Source organism: Ananas comosus, linkage group 7, assembly GCF_001540865.1.
Source record: "Ananas comosus cultivar F153 linkage group 7, ASM154086v1, whole genome shotgun sequence".
Lineage (NCBI taxonomy): Eukaryota > Viridiplantae > Streptophyta > Magnoliopsida > Poales > Bromeliaceae > Ananas > Ananas comosus.
Window position 1 is genome coordinate 13,457,813 of NC_033627.1, and position 14,397 is coordinate 13,472,209.

The following is a 14,397-nucleotide window of genomic DNA, read 5'->3' on the forward strand; positions in this document are numbered from 1 at the left end:
GTGTTCGAATCGTGCCATGTCCCGTGTCAGTGTTCGTTACGTCTAGGTTGGTATATATAGAGTATAAAAATATTTACCTATCTCCAACTATCATGACAACTTATTATTGACTCTCCATTTAATCTTATTTCTACTTTCAATCTTTATTTAATGTGAATATCCTTCAAATGGAAGGGTTAATTGGTGATTTAATGTTGCACAAGTCATGTGAAAAAAACTTTCTAGAGTCTCCCATTCAGCACAAATTTTCTGCAACAGCAGTGTACAGAAAATTTTTACACACCGGTCGATCTCGCAATGTATGAGAAGACAAGATCGATCTCACCTTTCAAATGAGCCGCAAAATTAATAACCAGAAGAAATTTCATGCACATCGAGTACGTGGTCCCTGGTCGACTCCATATTTTAAGAGCTTTTCAATGGATTTTCAAAGAGCCGGTGCCACTCTTGGGGTTCTTGTCGCCGCGAACTTGTACAAGGACTTTGATGCAATCTAACAAGATCTTAGCAAAATTTTCCAAATGAGACAACATAGCAGGTGCGAGCCCGATCACCGCAGAAGAGATCGTCGTCAAGATCAATGTCTGTAAATATGCAAATGGTTGGTGGTTCTGCACCAAATTTAACAGTAAAGTGACATTGACGCGAAGTTGACATATCGATCGGTTGAACAGTGATTTCCGATCAGACTTGCGCAGTTAAAACACGATACTGAACTTTACATTTGCTCTCAACCACACTATTAGATCTAAAATTGGTTCTCTCTATACAGTGCATTATTACATATAGCTTACAAGAATCATGTTCCATACATATAGAATGTTAAGGACTACAACAAATGAGCTTCTACAAGAGATTGCTGATCACTTTAGGCTTTTCGAAACCTTTTCTACTGCCGATAATGGGACCAAAATGTTGAACCATTCCTTTCCATCAATGTACCGAGTTAAGGACTAGATCTGTTAACTTGATTGCATATACCGCGGAACATCCGTGCACATATAAGGTAATGATTATAGAGGAACAAGCTAGCGTTGAATGAGTATTAGAAGAGACAAAAACAAAGACATAAGCACTGGAGACTTCATATCCATTACATAAACACCTGAAAAGCAAGAAGAGGAGGTAAGCTGATGGGCACAATAAAAATAATTGTCGAGTATAATACGCAAATCAGAGAAATGCAGAGCTTGTTTGTGATCAATTTCATTTGTGTTCTTTCGGAATTGTCATTGTATGTGGTCCATCTTTCTTTAACTTGGTCAGGTTAGTTTCAACTTTCAACCAACTAATAGCTAAGTGCAATGAATTTAAATTTCAGGTGGTAATTGTTCCAGAACAGTAACCTAGATCAGGTAACTTTAATGAAGAGAAATTTCTATATGGAAATCTAGTTTAAGAAGTATTATAACTACAGTTGCACGAGAAGAAAATAAATGAAAGTTTTTATCCAAGGGTATGCAAGAGGAAAATTATATCATATGAAAAATACATTATATGCTCAAGAATCCAAGTAATTAACTTACCATGTTGTGCAGAAGTTGCAGCTGGAAGTGCAGGAAAATTAGTCGCTGAAAAGATAAGAAATATCGAAGGTTACAGCCCAGACAGAGAGAGTGAAAGAAAAAAAAAAAAAAAAAAGATGATTGAGGAAGTAGGAAGCAAGATTAGCAGAGCTGTAGAGGATTTCATCATTCTTAACCATGCCTATTACCTATGGAACTCGTGCTAGGCATATATACATGCGCTTACTGTAGATTAGTACATGTATGAAATTTGGAATTTAGCTGAAACTAAAAAAGGGATTGTGCACATTTAAGTGTGAGTATGAAACATGCTAGCGAATTAGGCACACAAGTTTAAAGCAAATAGAGAACAAGAAAAAGGTAATATCAAATGACGACAATTATGACAACATCTCTGGAGAATGCCAAAAGCACACCATTTATATTTCACTTAAATGATAAAAGATACCAAAAAGAATACTAGAATCTGAGCCCTTTCAATTAAGGGCCTGTTTGGCCGGCTATAGCTTCTGCAGTAGTCTTGCTTGAGTAGGCCTTACGATACTTTTTGACTAGAATCTCCTCTACAGCTTCTCGCTGCAGCAGAAGCAGAAGCCCAAAAAAGGAGACTTTTGGGGCTTAAAAGCTTACTTTAACTCCTTGCCACAACAAAAGATCTAGAATATTGGTTAGCCAAATGCCTTGATTCCAGAAGTTTTTTGCTTTTCGGAGGAGTTTAGCGATTCAGAAGCCAAAGTAGACAGGCACTGATGGAATCTTTTTGTTATTGTACTTGAAGATGCAATAGTTATAAGGATAAACAAGTTGAGGCATAGAGCAGTGACATACACTTATTGCACGAAGACGCAGAAGCTTGAGATGAAGAGGGCCAAGGAGCTGCAATATTGTCATTTAGATCGCAAGTGAAACTAATCCCAGATGAACGGTCGAATGTGGCATCAGATGGCAAACTTGGCAAGAGGCATCCAGATTCTGGAGCAAGATATTGGAAATTATAATGAAGCAAATTAGTACGTCATTTGATGATAAAATAATGTTAAAAGATTATTCAAAATAACCAAGAACACGATGTACGATCAAAAATTTAAATGACATGTAGGATTAAGATAAATGTAGGATTAAGTTTTATAAGAGTGTCAAATCATTCTTTTAGGTAACCTACATATTGTACTTGGAGACAGGCATTCCGACTTACCATTAAAGACCTCAGAAAAAAATGAGTGAGAAAATTTCTTGGTTAAAACTATTGATATCTCTAAATAATCAACTTAGTCACACAAAATTCTTCTAAGACTATATACACTTACTTAGCATCAGAATTTCATAAAATTCCCAAACCAAAATATAAGTGTGAACACTTAAAAAACAAGTTAAGAGCCCGTGTTGTTCATTTACCTTCGTCCTTTTATACTCTTGCTAAGAAAGCTTATGAAGAATCCTAATTAATTTCTTTCCCCCAGAATGTGAATTCTCCCAATATGTCCAGATTTATGTTTCATATAATGAGCACGAATGACATGGATATAATGCACCAATCAAAGTTCTATATGGTAAAAAAACATGTACTGTTTTGCAATTCTATCAAGATAAGATTGCTACATCAAGTCAAATGGCAAATCAACTCAGTTAGAGCTACTTTGCTTAAAGGACAAACAAAAAAAGAAAAAAAAAGAGCTGCATTACAGAAGTGCATTACATGGAAAACCTTTAAGTAATCTGGATCTTGCTCAAGTAATAAAAGGATAGTGTAAGATAAAAGAAAACCATATGACAAGTAAACACCGATACCAATAAAAATTTCTGAAATCAATCCAGTACAACATAACATTTGAATAGCTTTATTTACCTTGAGAGCCAACTGGTTGACAGTTCCGATCAATTGGCAACAACCGCGAAAGAAAGGAAAGAAGAAGAAGAAGAAGAAGAAGAAACAATCAGTATATTAATTTGATAAATTCATAAATCACCGGTACTATAGAGAGACAAAAGCCAAATAACTAAGTTTGACAAGGCTAACCTTGGAGAGAGAAGTCCTTAAGAGTTATCTGGCACAAGCTGTAAATGTTTGTGCTCACATTCATATCTTGCAACTTTTGACCGAGCGATGAGGCACAATCCAGCGCTTGAAGATTAGTTATAAAGCTCTGCTTTTGCAAGTGAGATACATAGTTGTTCATAGCATTGCAGCACGAACTATGGTTCGTGGGGCTTTCACCACAAGCTTTTGCAACCTTAGTAGTGTCTGGAAAATCTAATGGACAAGCTGCAAAGTGAAATAAACAATTTCAAACAAGACATACACATAATCTTGTGTACTGAGGCAGCTTCACAAATAGATCAGCAGTTTGTAAATTCAAATTATTCAATAGTTCAGGATCATCATAATTTACCTCCATTTACGTTACAGTTAGATATCTGCCTAAGTACTTGTTTCGCTGACGAAGCACTGAGCCTGCTCGACAACCATCTGAGCACAATGTCTCTGCAACTATCAACTACAGATGAATTCTGAAGCGTCAAACCACCATCGCTCAAAGCAAGTTTCTTAGCCGATTCATAAACAGCATTCTGACATATTTGGCTACAGCACTCATTGACTGAGTCAACTTTCCCACAAGCAGCCAACAGTTTCGAAGAGTCCACAATGCTCTCAAACCCGTTAATATCATTTACAGGACAAGACCCCCTCGTGAGGTTTGAGAAGTTAATCGAGCATACACTTTGGAGGTCGCTGCTGCCGCCTTGGCTTGCTAGAAGCTGTTGAATATCCGAGAGGCAAAAGTTTGCATGAGTAGAATCCAAGGCGAGCAATCCTGTACTTTTGCTTGATTGCCCAATAAGAATTGTTATCATCGCCTGAAGCTGGGGGCAACAAATTACATTGGCTAAGAAAGGGGCAAAAGAGGCGAAGCAATCAACTGCAGTGGTACTCATCAAACTGTCAACAGCTGTGAAGTTTAACGAGCATTGCCCTAAACAAGAAGCAAATAATGGTCAGTTCACATGTCAACAAGGTTCTTTCTTCTTCAGAGTATACACCCCTGCATTTGTGCAAATTGCATGAATAGCTAGACGAAGTTGGTATCTGTGTGCATGTCTCTGCCGGAGGTATCTATGCACTACGTCTTTTGCATGTACACCCCCAAGCAAGGGTCAAATGCAAATAATTATGGTTTCCAGGGGCAAGTACGCACACAGCAGTTGCAAAATTTCACATATATTCAGGTGTTATTTATGCTAATTCTTTCCGAAACACATGTATAAAAATAATTTGTTTGTATTTTTTTTTTTTTTTAATTCCATGAATGCAACTCTACCAACTTGTTTTCCCTCGGAATATGACCCCAACCTGATAATTTTGGTGTGCTATTGTTGAAAAATGGAGCCAGGGGCGCAGGTGCAAGAAGAGGAATGAATGGTTGAGGGGCATTGCTTGGAGAAATTTCAGGCAAAAGGGGGGCATCTGTTTCTCTAGAGTAGTCCACATGACGCACTTGAGGTAAGCTATGAGCAACTGTGTTTTCAAATTTGAAGAAGAGTTCTTCAAAACCTGAATGGTAAGTAAAAGCACAATTATTGGAAGTAAACAAAATAACATTGTGATCTAAGAGTATATGTATAAGCTAAAGAATGAGAAAATATCTCCATAACTGCAATGAAAAATACATTAATCATACAAGACCTCACACAGGATAGGATGTACCACATACAATTCTAGACGATCAGAAACAGGAAATGGAACACATCAAAGACAGTAATCACATTAAGAGTGGAGTGATTCAACAATGCATTAATCTTCTCTTATTTCTAGCAGTATTACTGTATCAAGAAAAGCCCATATAACACATTTATCCTTTCGCCACCCAATTTCTCGATATTGTCATACCACAAGATGGAAAAGAACCTGATTTCTCTAATTTTCCAGTTTCTTCCCCAGTTATGCAACTCTGAAGAAGCACCAAATTGGGGATGACTTGTGCACTAAAAATGGGGACTTGGTAAGTTTCTGTTGCAGGGATTCTAGTTTATCTAATTCTGGTGTTTCTAGTTCATCTTAACCCTGGAGTTCTGATGGGCGCACCACAAATCCTAGCTTAACTTACTTTCATATTTTGGGACTCTTACTACCAAGTTTAGAGAGTTGCGATAGGGTTAAACTCTAAAAGGAAATGATCTATTTAAAAGTAAGTAACACCACAATGTAAAGCGCATATAAACGAAACAAAAATTTATCCTAGAGAGTTGTTATGGACAATTTCATCACTAATTACAGGAAAGGAAAATTACCCCACAAGCAGGTTACAGAAACTCAACAACCACATAGCCTAAAGTATCAGGACACCATGCGAAACTTACTGATATTTTTACGAGGCTAGATTGAACATCATAAACCCTAAACAATGTGGAAGCCAATTTCGATCTATGCTAAAAATAGCATCTTTTTAGCTACAATTGATAGCACAGGAATGCTGACCTAGATATTTAAGACCTGGGAAAGTACCCAATACACGAATTCTTCAAAACTATAGTAAATGAAACAGGTGAGCTAAACCATTACAAACCACACGTAAACTCACATTGGCACCAAAATCCCCAATACCCATACCTTAGTTGCTTTAAGCTCTTCTTCTCGAGCTCCATAATGTACACCATAAACCCTAGAACATAAATGTCTTAGAAAAATCCCATCTTTTAACTAAAATTGACAGCTCAGGAGTATCAAACCCTAGAAATTTAACACTTTGGAGCGAACCAAAGCAAACAAAACCCTAATTTCCCTGATCAAAACCACCACAAAACACACTTAAAAAACCCCCCCAATGCCCACCAAATCCCCCACGACCCACCTCCCAAAACCCACCAAATCACCCGAAAAACGTAAAATTTACGCGATTTACCCACGACCCAGGTGACAAAACCCACAGATCAAGCTAAAAAACATAAACTAACACCAACAAGGACAAAAAAAAAACCAAAAACAAATCCATAAAAAAAAAAAAAACAAACTAATACTCACATAAAAGGAGGAGAAGGGCACCAAGGAGCCTCGGAGTGAGAGGAACCATCGTTTTTTTCCCCCTTTTTCTCTTTTTTCAAAAAAATTCGAGCTCAAAGTGTTGTGCTGGAGAAGCTCAAAGCGAGAGAGGTGGAGGTGGTGATGGGGACTCCACACTCCCCCCATTAAATTCGGTGCGTTTTTATTAATTGCGGCGGTTATTTGACATTCCCCACTGTTTGTTAATTTTTATTTATTTATTTTTTTAAAAAAAAAGAAGTGTCAAAGTGCTTTTAATAAGTGTCGCAAGTAAGCTTTGACTTTTACTTAGTTTTGTGATAATTCAACTTGTTTATTATCACTATTATTATTGTCTTTTATTAATTATTTTATTATTTTTTGGGGGAAAAGTGGTGTGTTACTTGTCCTTGAATAAAGGATTTGGGATAACCCTCTTTCTTTGCTAATTCATTGACTCATTTATATATTTTATTCAACTTTGCGGACCAATATTTTGAATATACGATAATTATGAAATGTTTAATAAAAGATTAAAGTATCATCAATAATAGGTGAGTAATGCTATGATTATATGTAAGGTCTAGGTCTAAACGTCACGGACACTTATACAGAAAACGAGATACGACACAACTCGGACACTGCGACTCGATAACATTTAAAAAATTAGGACAGAACACGGATATGACATAAACATCGTTAATAAAATATATATAGAAAAAGTAAAATAAAAATAAGTATTATATATTTTTTAGTTGTATGCACTGTGGATATTGGTGTTAAAAGGACGTCCAAAAAGTGTCCACATCGGACACGTGTCCGACACGAACACGCACGCAACCGACACTAACACCCCAGACTTATAGAAGTGTCCGTGATACATAGATCTATGTTATCATATAATTTATCTAATTGAATAATTAGATTTTGTTATCTTACAATTTATATATCATTTTAACTGTGACCACAATTGCATTTTCGTAAAATAATGTAGAGATTATTATTTAGCCAAAAAAAACATTTTGCATAGTATGATGATGATGGTTTACAAGGTAAAAGTAAAAAACAAATTTATTATTACTTCACATATATGGTTTATGGGGTAGCTTTTCTAAAGAAGCTCTTGAGGGGATAAATAAGTTCCAAGTGCTCATTTGGCCTAACATCTTTTCTATTCAATAATTAAAATTTGATAGCGTGACGTATCAAAATAAATTATTCCAATGCAAAGCCAAAAGTTGAAGAATATTTTGAGGCTTCAAAAGCGAAAAAAACATAACTATCAATGCACAACTTATTCCAGCTGTATTCGAATAGACTTTTTAGACCTAATTTTGCTGTCAGAATAAGTTACTTGGTAATATAATATTCAGTATGAAAATATTTTTTTTGTGATTAAAAGTTAAAATTGTAATTAAATGACTAGAATGAAATATGTTATCCTATCAACTGATGAATGTCGGAGCCCTTCGAAAAATAAAATGTAAACTTCTACCTTCCAATTACAGAATATTTTTATATCGAATATATTTTCATCGAATAACTTATTCTGACACCTAAAACAAGCTCTAAATTCTAAGCAAAATTCAAGCACATTCACAAACATGTGCACTCATTGGACTACTCCATCCACAATTTAATGAAATACAATTTCCTCATAACACTTTTTCTTCCAAATGAGTAAATTTTGGGGCCACAATGTAGTCCTCAATGAGTTGGCATGTCCATAACACAAAAGCATTATCACTATTATTATAAGCTTTTATTGCATACACAACTAGTCACAAGAATATAATGGAAAAGTGTAGTAAGTTGTTGGGCTAGGAGAATATTTTTGTACAACAAAAATTTTACTATATATAACTACCAAAATATCAAATGAAAGCTACATTTGATAGAAACATAAGCAAGCATGTTTCTTTAAGTGGAAAATGTATCATGAATTTAGTTTATTTTAAATGAGTTTTTATGAAGGCATTAATCATCAATAAGGATGTGTTATTGTAGCTCGTGGCTTTTCATTTTGCCTTTTATTTAATGTGACTCAAAAGCTTTATACCATTGGCAATATATGTTTTTCTTTCGAATATCCCAAAACCTTTAATATCATTTTTCTTGCTCACATTTCCAGCTAAGTTTATTTCTAAATGAAATAAACGAAACGGGTAGCGCGCATGCTACCTATCTCTCTCAAAAAAAAAAAAAAAAAAAACTATTTTGCCAACAAAATCATATAAAAATCCTCATCTTGGGAGTTTATCTGATGTTTTGCGACAGAGTTTTATAATAACAAAACTAATCTTAATTGTTAATACTAATTTGCTTTTGAGTCTCCTTTTTCCTGATCAAAAGCGAAAACTCCAAATTATTAGTAAGTATTTAATTTATAGAAAGTAAACTCATACTCATTTTATACTTTACCATGACTTATATATGCAATAAAGTGCATACAAGTATGCAATGCAGCAATGAAAAGCATGAGCTTTAAATACAATGCATTAAATTTATCCACCTAGCTTGATCTCAACACAAGTGGATCGACACCGCGAAAGCCGTAAAACCTACATTTCTAAAAGAGATTTTGTGGTAAAATTTTGCACCGTTACGGTACACGATCATTTAGCGATAATTTCGTAAATATGATCCAACTCTAAGAGTTGATAATAACCTTAATCCAAAATTAGCATCTATTTCATCCAATTTTTACCTTTTCTTTTAGTTTAAGTTATCTACCACAAGAGTCTTTGACAATTAAAAAAGTCTGAAGCATCTGCTGTAGAGAAAAATGAAAGTGCAATATCGAGGCTCGAAAAGAAGAAGGGAGCGCCTTAAGAGAAACTTATGGGAACATTATGTATAATGCTTCTCGTAGCAGCACTTCTGTAAAACGAAATCATATCTACAGCACGACCAAACAGGCTCTTTATTTTACTAATCAGTACACAAGGACATGGGCCGCAGTTGAATGTGATAAATTAATGGACTGGGCCAAAATTAGCCCACTATCAACTTAAAGTACAGCCCAGTTTACTGGGCCAAAAATAATTTTTGGCCCAACCCTTTTAATTTTAGTTTCAAATTTAAAAATTAACCTCTCTTTTTTTTATCAAACATTGAAAATAAATATTTCATGGAGGTTAAGTCACGCCGCTGATGTGTGGTGGACCACCAAAATCACACGGACCAAAGCCATGCGAAACACCGTGGCAACTCCACGTGCGGTGTACGGATATACTTATTCCTACCTTGCCACGTGGGATGATCATATCCACTGGTTATGTTTTGATGGCATTAAATGCCGTTCATAAAGAAAACGAAAAACCAAAAAAAGAAAAGTTTGGAATTTTGGCATAATCCAATCGTAATTTTCAATAATATTATTATATAAATTCATAAGAACGGTACTTAGTACCACTTAATTAAAGCAGTTAATACGATATTAGCGTATCAGCAATTCATAAATACTCAAAAGTAATACTTTAAAAATTTTTTTAATTATCATGATCATGATGAACTAAGAGAGATTATTGTTGACAACAAAAGTACTTTGATGCTCAAAGTTGGGTATTATAAACAGTACGCTAAAATATTTAGAGCTCATTTGGTACTTGGTGCTATATAATATTATTGGTCTAACAAAAATTAATTAGGACACAAATATATAGATATATATGTCTCTCTATGTTTTAATAAATTAAAATAGAATCTTTGTATTGTAGGCAACATGATATTTTTTACGAAAATAAATAAAATATTTTTATATTGCGTTATTTCATCATATGTAACACATTTTCTACGACTACGATACGGACCCAACGTGCACAATACTAATGGGACATTAGATAGGGATCGTATGGGCTTGAGCTCGCATAAATTGTACTATTTGATAAAGACATGATTCTATAATTTCACCTAAAAAATCGAATTTTTTCTCCAAATATAAAAATTATTAAACAAATTTAATATAAAATTTATTCTGAAAAGATATTTTGAATAGAATATAGCATTTTTGCACCCAAGAGAACAAGACTATTTATACAGCACGGTTCATTAAATTAAAGGTATAATTATCTATATACCCCTCGGACGTTTGAAAATATTCGATTTATCCTCTTTTTTTTTTCTTTCTAAAATACCCCTCATATGTTCCACCGTTATTACAAAATACCCCCACAGTTATCTCCTGTTAAGTTAACTTGAGTTAAACGTGAGTTAAACATCTACCACAGTTACAAAAAATTAAACTGCCAATTTTGCCCTTAACTTAAGGGCAAATAAGAAATATTGGTGACAGTAGAGAGGTATATTGAAAAAGACCAAAAGTCAAAATATTTTTTATACCCCTAACTTTAAGGGCAAATAAGAAAGCCAGTGATGGTGGAAGGGTATATTTGAAAGGGCAAAATAGTAATTTTATAGAGATAACATACTTAATTAACAGATTTTAACTCTAGAGGTATATTAAAAATAGGTTGGAACGTAAAAAGGGTATTTTCAATATTAGCCTTCTGAAAGGGGTAAATCGAAAAGTCGGAAACTTTTCAGGAGTATTTAAACAATTGCCCCTAAATTAAAGATTTATTAGTATTGAATATTTGTCCCCAAAAATGGGACAATGAAATTAACCACTACATGCATAATTACTTAAATAAATAGTACACCAAATATACATTTCTTTAACTTTAATATATATGCCACATCATAATTGGGAACATGCTTTGGTTAAGATTTCTAGGGATCCGAGAAATATAATATATATTTATATATACATACATTTTAAAAAAAATAAAAGTACAGTTAAATAATTTTCTAAAATAAGAAAAAAACAAAATTACAGGAATATTAGATTTTGAGCATCTAAATTTTTGTTCTTATTCGCGAATAGATCTCGTTTCCACGTGTCAAATTTGTAAGGAAATGTACCCCAAAATACACATGTTTGAGGATCTTTTTTGTTTGGGACTCTAAATTCCAAAAAATTTAATTATTATTGCTAAATTAAATTAATATATAATAACTACTATGTAAGAAGTGAATATTACACATACATATATCTAATCCTTTTATGCTCAACTACTTTAAAATAGCCATAAAAAAAAAATCAAAACCATCTAAACTTTGATGATTCGACCGAGCATTTTATTAATTAAGCTTTGTAATTGTCGTTAATATGTGGTTTACATAACAAAACAAACTTTGCCGAAGCAGGTAATATTTTTTGAAGAATAATATTTATCCCACTCGGGCTTTTGAGTAGAACGAAACAGTTTTATCTTCAGTTCAAAAATCCCCAACGCTATCTGGGCTTTTGAACAGCTCAACCTCCTGACGAAATCCTGGACCGCGATCCCTGATTGCGTGTTTTTTTTTTTTTTTTTCATCTCACCTCATCCACCTTCTTCTTTGTTTTTAGTTTTATTTGGCTTGCTTCGGAGGCCCTAGCTGTTTCCACACTGTATGCTTACTTCATTTCACTTAATGAATGAAATAGATAGCTCGCTATCTTTTTCTCAAAAAAAAAAAAAATTTATCCCACAATAATATTTAACAAAAATTACAATGTTTTTTGCCAAAGAGTTATTTATGTAAATATAAGGCTCATGTGCAAGGATCCTATGAATCCACCTGAGGTATAAATATATATATTATTATTATGTGTAGAGTTATTATGATATCGAAAGTATAAAAAAGTTGATGCTTCTCACTTTTGGCCTTTGGATCGGGATAATAGTAGTGGTCCCCTATAGAATTGAGTAGTACCCTTATCCCCCATAGAATAATTTTGAAGAATAATTTTTGTTGTTCCCGAGAACAGGATATATTCCGCTATAAACTAAAATAAGTTGTAAATTACGTTTGAATATTGTTTGTTTGTTTCTAGAAAATATTCTTAATAATGTTTAGATGTTTTTGTTGAAATAAGATGTTGAAAAGATAAAAATTAAATAGAATAACAAATTTGCACTTGAATATAATAGTCAAATATGATTTAATAAATTAAGTATTAAAATAAATTAATTCACAAATTAAGTATATTTGTACATTATTTTAAAATATTAATTTAGTAGTATTCAATTTAAATTTTTTTTTTCGAAACTAATTTAAAATACAAATATCTAAAATGGAATAGCACTTATTAATTAAATTAATCATTTAATCGATTTATTTTAATTTACTAAATTAAATATTAATAAGTCAAAATAGTGTAGCTCTTATAAATATTAAAAAAAAACTCCAAAATTTTTTTTCTAAACACATCCCGGTGAGAAAAGGTTAAAGGGCAAAATGCTGGAAAACAAACAGAGCACCCCAAGTTATTCCCCCTAGTTTTCCCATTTGAGGAGAACGTGCTTAACGGGTTGTTCCTGGAACAACCCGTTAAACCCGGAACAATAAATCCTCCTCCCTTTTTTTTTTATATTTGGGTATTGATTGGGAGATATCTCGCCTTGTTATGGGATATTCCTCCAACAAAACGTAGCCTTAAAGTTGACTGGTCCCACTAAGATAATAATATTAATCCGAAGATTAAAAACGATCAAGAAGGTTGATCCAAGAACCAAAAAATTGGTATCACGAACTTGATCCCTTATATTTCTGAAAGTATAGTAACTCTACTTTTATTTTATAGTGCGGCTACTTTTTTAGCTCGTGCAGTCAATTAACTAATACCATAAAAAAAAACTGTAAATTTTTTAAAATTTCAAATTATTAAAAAAATATCACTTCAATATTTTCGGCATGTATATATATATAGTCCCACACAACAAAACGTGCTTTGTCAACGTACAATTAAACATGTGTTACATCCCAAAAAAAAAGGAAAAATAAAAAAGTACATATCAATATATAGTTTCAAATATCATACCAACTAGTAATTCACGCGTACGATAATTCCGAAAAACTTTTTTTATTTGCATATATGCAGCTATATATATATATATAATCATAATTAAGGTGCTGATAATACCAGTGTTGATAGCTGTTTACAAGGTAATTGTTTTTCTAATATTCATGATTAACACCCCTTGAATTTTACAACATAAAAAAATAAAGTAGTTTTGCGAAAGGGAAATGAGGGGATGGGCCGGGTTAGGTTAAATTGGATTAATACGTGGTGGAGGATTCGACGTGATCAAATAATGTATGGACAATTTTGGTGATGAGAGCCATGACCTCAACTTCACGTACCGCACTTATCTAGAGTACTCATTTTTTTTTTTAATCAAAAAAAAATAAAAAATCAAACTTTCACATGACCAAACATTTTCTAATAATTATTCGGGAAATTACTGGTAGTCTAATAGTAAGGTCCATGCATCGACTTTTAACATCTGAATCTACTGGTCTGGTGATAAAGATATTTGTCAAGCTAAGGTCCATATATATATATATATATATATATATATATATATATAAGAAAGTTTTGCGTTGAATATATAAATTCAAGATAGTTTACATTTTTAGAGAATACGGTTATTAATTTTAAATTAATTTAGCATAATATAAGAATAATAAGACCCGACATGAGGGATAGCGTTTCCTCATAACTTAAAATTTTGGAGGGTAACAATTACTTCATGTTAATTTAACACTTTGGGTGTGACCCAATAGTATTATGTAATATTCAACATTATTTCTTTTTGTCTCAAAGGAATGAGTACCGAAATTCCGTATAATATATAAACTTTTGCTAATTTAGTCTATGTTCCTACTATTTCTCTTTTCAATTTATCAAATGATTTTTTTTAAAATTTTTATCTGTTGCACAATAATGTGATTGATTAATAAATTAATAAAATAAATATGCATGTAATTAAGTTCTTAATTTGTTGAGCATTTTCTATACAATTTAAA

At 33.0% G+C, this 14,397-nt stretch overlaps 1 protein-coding gene across 1 annotated transcript; it reads right to left on the reverse strand.

Annotated features, from left to right (window-relative positions):
- LOC109713361 (uncharacterized GPI-anchored protein At1g61900) lies at positions 572–6,721 on the reverse strand. The gene is made up of 8 exons (XM_020237407.1): positions 6,544–6,721; positions 4,876–5,076; positions 3,917–4,498; positions 3,544–3,789; positions 3,373–3,384; positions 2,355–2,498; positions 1,527–1,571; positions 572–1,105 (listed from the first exon to the last, which is right to left on the reverse strand). Exons 1-8 carry the CDS (start codon positions 6,590–6,592, stop codon positions 1,029–1,031), a joined length of 1,356 nt encoding a protein of 451 aa, XP_020092996.1. The 5' UTR covers positions 6,593–6,721; the 3' UTR covers positions 572–1,028.

Coding starts and splice junctions, on each gene's coding strand:
- LOC109713361 (XM_020237407.1), bottom strand. CDS start 6,592: ATGGTTCCTCTCACTCCGAGGCTCCTTGGTGCCCTTCTCCTCCTTTTA. Junction 5,077..6,543: donor TGCCCTTCTCCTCCTTTTAT/GTGAGTATTAGT, acceptor CTTACCATTCAG/GTTTTGAAGAACTCTTCTTC. Junction 3,790..3,916: donor TAACTGTAACGTAAATGGAG/GTAAATTATGAT, acceptor TTCACTTTGCAG/CTTGTCCATTAGATTTTCCA.